General features: G+C 38.4%; 1 protein-coding gene across 1 annotated transcript; it reads left to right on the top strand.

The window, feature by feature from the left end:
* The first annotated feature begins 613 nt into the window (after positions 1–613).
* LOC139318717 (lysosomal acid lipase/cholesteryl ester hydrolase-like) lies at positions 614–11,889 on the top strand. The gene is made up of 9 exons (XM_070946299.1): positions 614–739; positions 2,156–2,273; positions 3,740–3,938; positions 5,370–5,479; positions 6,078–6,211; positions 7,824–7,964; positions 8,236–8,307; positions 10,496–10,567; positions 11,656–11,889. The coding sequence occupies exons 1-9, from the start codon at positions 614–616 to the stop codon at positions 11,887–11,889; spliced, it is 1,206 nt and encodes a 401-aa protein (XP_070802400.1).
* Positions 11,890–12,268: the final 379 nt, after the last annotated feature.

Genomic DNA, 12,268 nt, shown 5'->3' with positions numbered 1-12,268 from the left:
TTGGCTGCCTTGTGACTCTATATTATTCCTTATGGGAGAAAATTCTTTGTATTCATTGTTTTTGGTACTCAGTGTGCCTCCTGGAACAATTAACAATGAGTACCCAGGCACTACTATACAAAACCTGTAGCACCATTCAGTATCGCCTATGGTTAAGATTATGGGATGTAACTCTCTTTCGCAAAAACTGATGGCTTCCACTACTTTTGATTGGATGCAAAGTTCATCCTAGAGTCCTTTTTCATATCATTTAATCAAATTGGAGGTACAATAGATGAAACAGGTCACAGGAGAACACGAAAGAAAGATATGTATAAATCCTAACCAGTAGGTTTTTCTGTTGCTTAACCTTGATGCTAATCCTTGGCTACCTATTTGTTTAATCCACTGCTTAAGTGAGTTTAATTATTTTTCAGCATTCATTCAGATCAAAGCCATTTTCTAATTGGTGTTGACTTGTTCCCATTCTCTTTAGAAGTAAAATTCTGCTCAATGGGTTGTTTCTGGTTAAGGCAACAGATAGCAGAAGATATTTCAGGACAACTGGTGCTTTGTATCTTCAGGAAGCTCATGTTTATAAAAGTTAATCAAAGACTGAATTGCTTCCTATAGGATGAAGATGAGGAGTTTCATCATAATGGCTTATTTATGCCATGGAATGCTCAGCTTGGAAGAACTGGAAACTTCAGAAAGACTTGACACCAACTATAACGTGGACCCTGAGTGTTTTATGAATATTGTATGTTAAATTCATTTTGACTGTTTGGTGAAGCCAGATACATAAAAGAAATACAAAAGAGGAATCATTGCATGGAAAGAAAAAGTTGAAAATTATCTACAGGGATCTATGCATGCTGATGTACATAGCTAACCCTAGAAGTGGTGTCTAAATGTACTTTATTTTTTCTGAGAAAAAAATAATCAATTCTACCACCACCCTAATCCAGATCTTCTAGACCCCTAATGAGGAGCCCTACAAATTAAATTGCTTGCCAGTCTTATCAGAGGCCAACTATGTAATTTCTACGTAATTGCAACGCGCTCTACAAGGGGCTACCCTTGAAAAGTGTTCGGAGACTACAGTTGGTCCAGAACGCAGCCGCGCGAGCTGTCGTGGGTGCACCTAGGTACACCCACATTACACCAATTCTCCGCGAGGTGCACTGGCTCCCTATTGGTCTCTGGTCACAATTCAAGGTTTTGGTTATTACTTTTAAAGCCCTACATGGCTCAGGGCCAGGTTATCTTCGAGACAGCCTTCTACCACATAGCTCCCAGCGACCGGTAAGATCCCACAGAGTTGGTCTCCTCCGGGTCCCGTCAGCTAAACAATGCCATCTGGTGGGCCCGTGGGGGAGGGCCTTCTATGTGGCTGCCCCAGCTCTCTGAAACCAGTTACCTCCTGAGGTCCAGACCATCTTCACCCTATTGGCCTTCCGAAAAGCGGTGAAGACCTGGCTTTTCTGGCAGGCCTGGGGCCGTTGATCTCGCTCTTGCGATCTGGCGAGATCCGGCCATGAATGGTAGGAATGAGTTTTAATGTTTTAATGTTTTTAATTTTTAAATGTTTTTTATTAGGATTTTAAATGTATTGTGAGCCGCCCTGAGTCTTCGGAGAGGGGCGGCAAATAAATTGAATTAAATTGAATTGAAATTGAATTCTATTTCATATTTTAAATTTTTGCAGACTTGGTTCTGATAGCCCTTGCACATAGAGCTTTCCATGTGTTAAACAATTCCATCTACACTGAAAAGGAAACTTGACAATTATCTACAGGGTCAGTGCCAGACTCTGTGCTCTACAAAGAAGTCAAAAGACACACATATTAAAGGCATCTGAAATTCTCAATTCTCCTAATGAAGAAAAAAATCCTAGTGTTTATTTTTGTCTGTGTCATTTAAAGTACTTCAAAGGTTTATCAATGTTCTTAAAACTTTTCATTCCACTGACTTTGGGGGTGGATCCTCGACAAATAAATCTGATCTTCCTTATGCTTCACCTTTTGAAGGTTTATATTTTTGGCAACCTCCTTGATGTTGGAATAGAACATTCCTGAGCTTTCTGCAGTATTCATCATCTTGTTTGCCCATTTGTGTTCAGAAAATATAAGTTCAGACAAGTTTGCCCTGTTATCTTTTTTTCCCCTATTTACAGAGTGAAATTATCCATTTTCATAACTATCCAAATGAGGAATATCATGTTGAAACAGAAGATGGATATATACTTACCGTTAACAGAATACCACACGGAAGGTATAATGGTGCAAATAAAGGTAAGAAGACTATAGACAAATCAAATGGCATCCAATGGTAGTCTGGTTTAAGAAATGGCAAATGGCAACTGGCATTTTTATTGGGTGTTACAAGAAATTGTACTGTAAATGTCCCCTTTCAATATCTTAGAAGAGGTGATAATCAAAACATCTTGAAGGACCTATAACCTTAAGAGACCGACTGACAGATTAATTGAGATTTTGAGAATCTTACACTCTTCTTTTCAATGAAACAGTTTTTAAAACAGGAATGGTATAATAAAATATCACACTATTGTGACAAATCATGGCACCAGATGTTGCATGAAAGAACAAAACTGCCCAATTACAAACTAAATTTTAAAAAAATGTTGAAAGGTGAATCCCATTTAAGAAGCATTGAGAAAAAGTTTTAGCTATTAAACCGGCTTAGTAGTCCAATGCATAATTTAAATAGGCTGAGTCTTGAAAGATTAAGAAAAAATATATCCTCAATTTGAGGGTATACTAAGGCATCCTGAGGTATTGTACATCATGATATTGTTTCTAAGACAATTGATAATCCAATAGGATCAGCAGTCTAGGCAATTTCTTTTAAAAAAGAAAAGTCCCACATCCTTTGTATATAAGGATCTAGATTTGGAGATTATATCATGATACTGTTGAGAATATATCATAATATATTACTGGCCGGGATACCTGTGAGACCGCCTGCTGCTACCAACTACCTCCCACCGGCCAGTACGCTCGCACAGAGAGGGCCTCCTCAGGGTGCCATCGGCCAAGCAATGTCGGCTGGTGGCCCCCAGGGGGAGAGCCTTCTCTGTGGGGGCACCCAACCTGTGGAATGAGCTACCTCCTGGAATACGACTGATCCCGGACCTCCACGCTTTCCGAAAGGCCCTGAAGATTTACTTATTCCAGCAAGCTGGCCTAGCTTAAAATGGTTTTAATGGGGTTTTTTAAACTTTCGATTTTATGGATTTTGGGTTTTAAATTGGGATTTTGCAGATCTGGGATTTTAAATTGGAAATGCTGACAATTTAATTTATTTTTAGTTTTTCTTAACTTTTGTATTATATGTGTTTTAAGTTTGGCTGTTCACCGCCCTGAGTCTCCTAGGGGAGAAGGGCGGTATACAAGTTGAAATAAATAAATAAATAAATAAATAAATAAATAAATAAATAAATAAATAAATAAATAAATAAATAAATAATGTTGGAGACAAAGGAATGGATTTGCATATGCTTAGAGTAGATCCATTGAATCAATAAAACCTCAGTTCCTAAATTCTATAGATTTAACCACATAATGATCATGGTTTCATTCCAGCCAGCGTAACATATACTATTTCTAATAAGAAATTGTAACAATGTACCACAAATGTTGATTCTTTGCAAGTTTTATTTGCAACCAATACTTCAATGGTTTTGCAGTCTTCAATGATCTGGCTCGTTTTTTAAAAAGCATCTCTTTTTATTTTACAGCTGCACGACCTGTTGTGTTTTTGCTACATAGTGTCATTGGAGATGGTTCCCATTGGGTTTCTAACCAGCCTCACAACAGTTTTGGTTTCATATTAGCAGATAACGGTTATGATGTTTGGCTTGGAAATAGCAGAGGAAACATCTGGTCTTCAAATCATAAGACACTGAAGCGGTGGCAGAAAGAATTTTGGAGCTTTAGGTAAGAAATCTAAAAGGAATAGCAGATTATAATGAATTATTGACTTAAAAAGATAGGAGCAGGAGGCAGTTTGTTGTAGTAGTTAAGGCATCAGGCTAGAAACTAGGAGTGAATGACTTCTAATTCTATCTTTGGCACAAACCCAACCCGAAGCCCTTGAGCCAGTTCATCTCTCTTAGTGCTAGAGTACAGGCAATGGCAAAACACTTCTGAAATATTGTCAAGTAAATGTCAGGACTTGTCCAGGCAGTTTCTTGGAATCAAGACTCACTTGAAGGGGCCAAAAGTGGCTCACCAGGGCCTGGTGGCTCAGCAGACTGATAGCATTGTGATTAACACCAGCTGTCTGCAATTACTGTAAGTTCGAATCTCACCAGGCTCAAGGTTGACTCAGCCTTCCATCTTTTCTAAGGTAGGTAAATTGAGGACCCAGATTGTGGGGGCAATAAGCTGACTTTGAATAAATATACAAAAGTATGAAGGCTATTGCTTAACGCATTGTAAGCCGCCCTGAGTCTCTGGAGAAGGGCGGCATATAAATCAAAATAAAATAAAATAAAATAAAATAAAATAAAATAAAATAAAATAAAATAAAATAAAATAAAATAAAATAAAATAAAATAAAATAAAATAAAATAATAATGAGATTAAAATGAAAGACAAAGGGTTTCATTCTACTGAGCTTATTCCAGTTCTTTTCCCAAAACAATATATAGACTCCCTTAGAGTCAAATTGTAGTTGTTGGCCATGTGCTTCTGCAGAACACAAAGACCAGGTTCAGAAGAGAAAGTTATTTTAGTGCTGCAATATCTAGTGATAAATAATGTAAATATATTTGCTAAGTTATGCAATGGACCTATGCATGAATTTACATATTTTAATCATTTTAATTTTGTACTATTTAACATTATCTCGGAAAGATATAACGATGGAAGTCACTTTCAAATGCTATTTATTTTCAATTGGGCAGGAAGAACAGTTTTCTCTGCTTTGCTTTTCTTGTCTTTAAAAAGGACTCTGAAATATTTCCTTATTAAATTTGCTCTAGCTGCAAGATGAGTCATATATGTTCAGCGAATTTTAGATAGATTTTCAACCTTCTTAAAAAACATTTTAATTACATTCAATCAAGTGATATTCAATGAACTGGGTAGTTACAAGATTAGCCTAAATCAGGATCTGGGCTGAGGGTATTAATCTGGTAATACTAGTTCAACAAGTTCTGTAGTCTTGCATCCTATTATTTTCTCCTAAGATTTCCCAACAAATTTCCTTGATTTCCCTCTTCTACAATCCTTCTTACACTTGCACGAATATCTTTATGGATTTTTACCCTGTGATCCTTTCCATGCGATCAGCTGATCTACTTTCTGAGCAAGATGACCTAGGCTGGCATTATAAAGCAATGGGCTTCCTTTGTTTCTTCCTAGTTTTCATGAGATGGGATACTATGACATTCCAGCCGTCATAAATTTTATCCTGAACAAAACCAAACAGCAGCAGCTTTATTATGTGGGCCATTCAGAAGGCACAACTGCCGGTAAGTCATTCAGGCAAATCTATGAGCAGGGATGAATGGGGAAAACTAATACAGTCTACAAATTGCAATTGTGCAACTTGCTAGTGAACAATTTGAGAATTCCTCCCTCCTGGCAAATAGTTTATGGAGGAGGCCAAGGCAGGAAGAATTGAACAAATCAACTTCTGAATTCCTATTAATCATGAGCCACTTTGTAATGTTGGCTCATCTAACCCAGCCCTTCCTCTCTAAGACTTTTCTGCAATTAGCCATGCCACACTCTACACAAAGATAAGCCTAGGACTTTTGTGTGTAAACAATGTGTTCTAGCATGAAGTAATAGTCTTGTGATTCAGCAATTTTCTTCTGGCTGATCAATGAAGGCACCTGAATCATGTAATGCATCTTCCCATTGTGAAGATGAGAACAGGAAACAGATATTTCTCCCTCCGCTGCATCTCACACTCATCATGCAGTCCAGCTGTTTGATTGCAAACCAAAGATGCATTCTCCTCCATGCATTGTGTACGAAATGCACAATTATTGTATACCCTGCAGAAATGCAGAAGCAAGAAGAAAAATACAATAGCTGTTTAGAGTAAAACTTTATTTTCTTCAGGTTTCATCTCATTCTCTTCTTGGCCAGAACTGGCTGAAAGAATTAAGGTCTTTTTTGGATTGGGACCTATAGCCACACTAACATATGCTACAAGTCCAATATTAAAAATCTGGTTGTATCCTCCACTGTTTCGGGTAAGTGCTTCGGGTAAAGTTACACTAAAGTAATTAAAGCTACTGGTAGGCATAGCTTGAAAAAGAGGGCAATTATCCTACCCTCTTCTGATATTGATCTCTAGGACAGGGAGGCACAAAAGTACCTCCCTCCCAAAACCTGGCTGGGAGGGCTTTGCACACATTTGTCTGATGTACCAATTCTGCCCTTTCCTGGATCAGGAGCAGGGGTGAAATGCTCCCGGTTCAGACCGGATCGCCTGATCCGGTAGCGATGGCGGCGGGTGGTTCAGAAAACCGGTAGCAAAAATCCCTGTGCGCCCCCCCCCCCCACGATGCCCAGCTGAGCCGCACGATCATCAGAGGCTTTTTTTTTTTTTTTTTACTTTTAAAAGCATTTTTTCTACAACCTCTTCCGGCAAAAAAATGCTTTTAAAAATAAAAAAAAAAGCCTCTGATGATCGCGCGGCTCAGCTGGGATCGTCAGAGGCTTTTCAAAGCATTTTTTAAAAAGCCTCTCTGACGATCCCAGCTGAGTGGCCTGATCGGCAGAGGCTTTTCAAAGCATTAGAAAAAATGCTTTTTTTAAAAAAGTTGGCCACGCCCACCCAGTCACATTACCCCCACCACCACCAAACCACAGCCACAGAACCAGTAGTAACACATTTTACATTTCACCCCTGATCAGGAGGCCTTGCTCATGCTCACCCTGGAGGCTAAGGCATACGAGGAATGATTGCAGGAATTGGATATGGCCAGTCTAGAAAAAAGAAGGACTTGGGGTGACATGATAGCAGTATTCCAGTATTTGAAGGGCTGCTACAAAGAAGAAGGAGTCAACATATTTTCCAAAGCACCAAAAGGCAAGAAAAGAAAATTTCATTCCACTACATAACCACTTCATAAATGCATGGCACAAAATAGGAGAACAAACACATCAGGACTAGATTCAGCACCCATTTAGCCTTCATTAAGGCCGTAAAGACCTACCTTTTCCCCCTGAGCAGCAGAAGAAAATTAGATGATGGAACATTAACCTGAGTTGCACCAGTTTTTATATTTTCACGGGTTGTGTTTTATAGTGTTTAACAAGATTTTATGGTTTTTTTAACCACTGGGAGCCACCAGAGTTGGCTGAAAGTTGGTGGTGATAAAAATAAAATAAAAATAATAAGATAAAATAAAAAATATAAAATAAAATAATAAAATAAAATATAAAATATAAAATATAAAATAAAATAATTAAATAAAATAATTAAATAAAATAAAATAGTAAAGTAAATAATAAAAACTTCATAACTGACTACAGTTTGTTTTTTTTAGGAAAAAAATCATTAAAATTTTTTATACAGTATATTATCAAATTAGCTATATTCCATTAATACAGTTTTAGTCACAATAGCCTAAATTAAACCAACTTTTTTTTTTTCTTGTCCATCTTTTGGAATTTCAACTCTCATGTACCATACAAAGATGCAGTTTGTTTATTCCTGAACTAAGGAGTTTCTTCTTAAATTTACGGTAGGAGAGATGGCCAGGGTTTACAGCGAAGGTGGAGTTGGGATCATATTTAATTTGGCTTAATTATATCAGTACCAATTAATTAATGAATACATTAATTAATATATTTCAGACACTGTATTGCTGCAGAGGAATTCTCAACTATCCTACTTTTATCAGAAAACTGAGGGCTGCATTTTGTAATTTTCAACCTAAATTCTGCGAATCTGTTATGTCTTTTATAGCTGGTTCTAACACTCCCAATTTCAACTTGGTATGTATAAACAAAAACTGGATCAGGCTTGGTTTCTATTAAATATGTTTCCAATTCCAACCCTAACCCTAACCCTAACCCTGGAGATCTGCCAGTCACTCACATGGAGGAAAGGGGAAGGGGATAGAATCTGGCCATTTACAGAAAAAGTTTGCTAATCCTTGTATTATGAATGAATGTAAATAAATTTATGGTAAACTCTAATTAAATTTTTGCTACACAGCAGATGAAATTAATTACAGAATTAAGATGAAGAATTGTTTTATTTCAGAGTCGTATGGACATGTATGTAGCACATTCTCCTGCTGGAACATCTATGCAAAATCTTCTTCACTGGAAACAGGTAAGATTTTGTACCATAGATTGAATCCAGTTCTAACCATACATAGGAGAGATCGTATGTATTGTACTATATATGGGTTTCTTCTAACTAACTCTGGATGCAGTGAAGTGATGTGTGAATTTATTAAACATTTCAAGCACCAGTGATGATTTATTAATTATGAATTTATTTAAACAAGCACCAGTGACAATTGCATGCTTACACATAAACCCCATTATACTAAGAGTACTAGACATAAATAAACAAGCTAATGAGTGGAGTGGTGGATGGAGTGGAGTGGAGTGGAGTGGAGTGGAGTGGAGTGGAGTGGAGTGGAGTGGGTTGGGTTGGGTTGGGTTGGGTTGGGTTGGGTTGGGTTGGGGTGGGGTGGGATGGGATGGGATAGGTCGGGTAAAAGAAACCCATCAATCAAATATATTTAAGTATATGATGTCAGGGTTCCAAGTAACATACCCAACGCAATCAAAACTCTGAGGCCTGAAGTTTCCTCAAAGTAAGAAGTAAACTCCAGGACTGACATATGATTTATAAATTCCCTTGTTATAATAAAATTATACCTAAGGTGAACCATTCATGATCAGCTAGTGACAGAAAAGGAGAAAACAAACTGAATACAGTATCTGAAACTATACAATCCAAAGGTGTTTAAGGTTTTTTTAAAAATTAAAAATAAAAAAAATTAAATTAAAAATTGATTAAACATGAATGACTAATTTAAAGTAAACAAACTGGCTAAAAAGAAGAGCACTAGATCAGAGAAGGCAACCTAGAATTGTAAGGTTTGTGACATTACCCCAAACTGCCTCTTTTGGGGGTAATAATTTGCAGCTTGTAACATCTGGAACTACATTGAGCTCATTCAACATATGATGTTAGCATACAGCTTTTCTATTTCAGCTGCAATCTTTATTATTTCTATAGCAAGTCTCCAGGTTAAGACTGTCCTGGTTAAAAGATGAACCATAGTTAAGAATGGAGCTTGCTGAATTGATTGCTTACAATAGTTCAATTTCATTACACAATATTCTTATACAGTATTATTCAATAAAACTGTTCTGGCTTATATACAAATTTGAGCTAAACACACACACACACACACACACACACACACACACACACACTAGCTGGATGCCCGTGCTTCGCTATGAAACTATGTGCTTGGGCTTGATAAATTAGCACTTACAGCCTGAAACTTAATGTAGAATGTGTAACTCCGTAGCATCAGAGTGTGTTAATATAATGCAACTGGCAGTTGGAACAAAGGGGGAGCAGGAGTAGAATGTCCCAGCCTGCAGCATCTATCGGTTTTCATCTGGCTAGCATCCTGTCAGTGTGTGAGAGAGTTGAGGGGTGTTTGGAAACTCAAACAGTATTTGCTGTGTGAGCAAGAAGGAGACAGGAAGGAGGCTGGGCGTGGCTTATCTCAAGTGTTCTGTAGTAAAGCTGCTTGCTGCTGTGAAAGTAAAACTGAAAGTGAAACTCCTCTCCTCTGCTTGTGTTTTGCATTTGGAACAGATTTCTTTTGAGGTGGGGAGGGGGAGAAGAACTCCTTAGCATCAGATTGTGTTAATAATAAGATAGGAAATACTAATTCTCTGATGGTCATTTGAAAAAATCCTTTCTTAGTGAGCACCTAGAAGCAAAGAGGAACACATGTGGCAAATTTCAAGTTTGTAGGCTTTATGGTTCTAGAGATTTCGTGATTACAGTGTGAGTAGTCTTGCAGAAGAACAACATGGATGGGCCCAAACCGGCCCCCAGCTGATAGTACCAGTGGTGGGTTGCCCCTGGTTTGCACCAGTTCTATAGAACCGGTAGTAAAACTGGTGGGAGGCTCCGCCCACTGACCCTGACATTATCAGAATGCTTTTGTGCATGCACAGAAGAGTGCACACGCAAGCAAAGCGAGAATGCACATGCGGCCCCATTGCAAACCGGTAGTAAAAGTAAGTAGAACCCTGCTCTGGATGGCACCTAGAACAGGCCCTCCTGCTGGATGGGACAGATAGAGACCACTGAGTAGAGACGGTCCCATAAGTAACTGAGTCCCAAGCCATGAAGACTTGTAAAGGTGACAACCAGCACCTTGAGTTGCATCTGTAAGCCAATGTATAGTAGTGGTATCATGTTATCAAAATGACTGGTAATTCTTTTATTCAGTTCTGTAATTCCATTCTATTCATTATAGATCCATACTGAAAAGGTGTTTCAAGCATATGACTATGGCACTAAGGAAAAGAATATGGGGAAGTATAACCAGGTATGAAAATAAAACAGTTTTCCTGTGAAATATGTTGTTCCTCATTTGTAGCTTTTAGACCAGAATGGTTTCCCTGTTGGATGGATTGTAGATGGGTAGGATTTTATTTTGTACGTTGTTTCAAATTTACAGAATCTCTGGGAAGTTTACAATGTAGAAACCTATTTGCACATTGCACCCAACAATCTAGGAGGTCCTGGCCTTTCTGAGGCTCTGAGCTGATCAGCTGTGTATTTGTTCTGTCCCCAACCACACGCGCACACACACCAACAGACGTTCAAGAGTTAAAGACCAAACCAGCCGGCAAAATCCTTTTCCTTATGTTAACGGAACTTGGCAACAACCTAGTGGCTGCCTGCCAAGAGTTTATTATTTACGAAGAGGAGAGATAACTTCTCCCCACTTCTGGTACATCAAAAGAAACAGCTCAATAATTACGGAGTCAATCAAGTCCAGAGATAATCCAGCAAAGTCTATAGCAAAAGTCTGGCAATGCAGAATGGCATGGAAGCTTTCAGCTTTGTTTGTCACAAGGTTTGACTGGCCACCACGCTCCCTTTTATATCCTGTGGGGTGTGGTCCAGTGACTCAGCCTAATCTCGGGCACGCCTTTTCTTCTGTTGCACGCGTTTATCTCTGCGACGCTGGCGTGGATCCAGCCAAGACTCATTCCCTCATCACTGTCCATCTGTGGCTGCATGGACATGCTTGGCCCCGGCCCTATCTCTTGCCCTTCGGCGGACACCGAAGGCATTGTCAGAGAGGAGGGTCCTGGAGAGGGAGGCCTTGCCAACTCCTCTCCTTCACTCTCGGAGTCCTCTCCTGCCGATGACACAGGCTCAGGTAACGGAGCCACAACAGTATTGAAGGCAAAAGTCAGACTTAAAAAACACTTGTAATACACACACACACACACACAGAAAGAGAGTTTCATCACAGGTTTTGTGTTTCCACTGAGTTCTAGGAAGTCCTATTAGTTTGCTTGCTCACCAACTTTTCTTAAAGTGGCAATTTGCAATGTTTTATATGTTGTACCTTTTCCTGTCACTTTTTGACTAATTATTCAGGTTTGTTGCTTTTCTTCCAAGACGACTCCTCCTATATACAAGATAGAAGATATAAAAATACCCTTTGCATTCTGGTACGGTGGAAATGACTTACTGGTGAACATAAAAGACATCCAGGCATTATTAGCCCGGCTTAGTAACGTCATATATCACCAACATGTTCCTGAATGGCAACATCTAGATTACATTTGGGGACTTGATGCACCTGAGGTTATGTACATGCATATCATTGAGATAATGAAAAAATATCCGTGATTCCTCAGCAGTGATGTACAGAGAATGCATGTTGTATGATGACAATTTAAAAATACATTTTGAAGTCTTAATGAAGCTGAACTGATGAATTAGTTGAATAAATATTTACAATCTGACTTCACACTATTTCTCCAATTAGTGTGTACATTAACAAATCAGTTAACAGTTCTTCAAACTGTTTCCATTTCCTCTGAATTCTCTATCTTATTCCTCTACAATTGAGAAACAAATTAAATTCTCATAGACAATCAAGAGATTTCCTTTTTTTAATTTGGCTGCCCATCAAAAGAGCAATACTAAGTTATAGTACTAACAAAATGGGGTAGCAATAGAAAAGAATCAAAGTTTGCTAAACATGTTGATGTGCCTTCTGCTGGGT

The sequence above is a fragment of the Pituophis catenifer genome, unplaced genomic scaffold, assembly GCF_029215685.1.
Source record: "Pituophis catenifer annectens isolate HBS135680 unplaced genomic scaffold, rPitCat1.0.hap2 SCAF_6, whole genome shotgun sequence".
Lineage (NCBI taxonomy): Eukaryota > Metazoa > Chordata > Lepidosauria > Squamata > Colubridae > Pituophis > Pituophis catenifer.
The sequence above is the reverse complement of the archived record's forward strand: the minus strand, read 5'-3'. Positions and strand labels throughout refer to the sequence as shown.

Coding starts and splice junctions, on each gene's coding strand:
- LOC139318717 (XM_070946299.1), top strand. CDS start 614: ATGAAGATGAGGAGTTTCATCATAATGGCTTATTTATGCCATGGAATG. Junction 3,939..5,369: donor AAAGAATTTTGGAGCTTTAG/GTAAGAAATCTA, acceptor GTTTCTTCCTAG/TTTTCATGAGATGGGATACT. Junction 6,212..7,823: donor TGTATCCTCCACTGTTTCGG/GTAAGTGCTTCG, acceptor AATATATTTCAG/ACACTGTATTGCTGCAGAGG.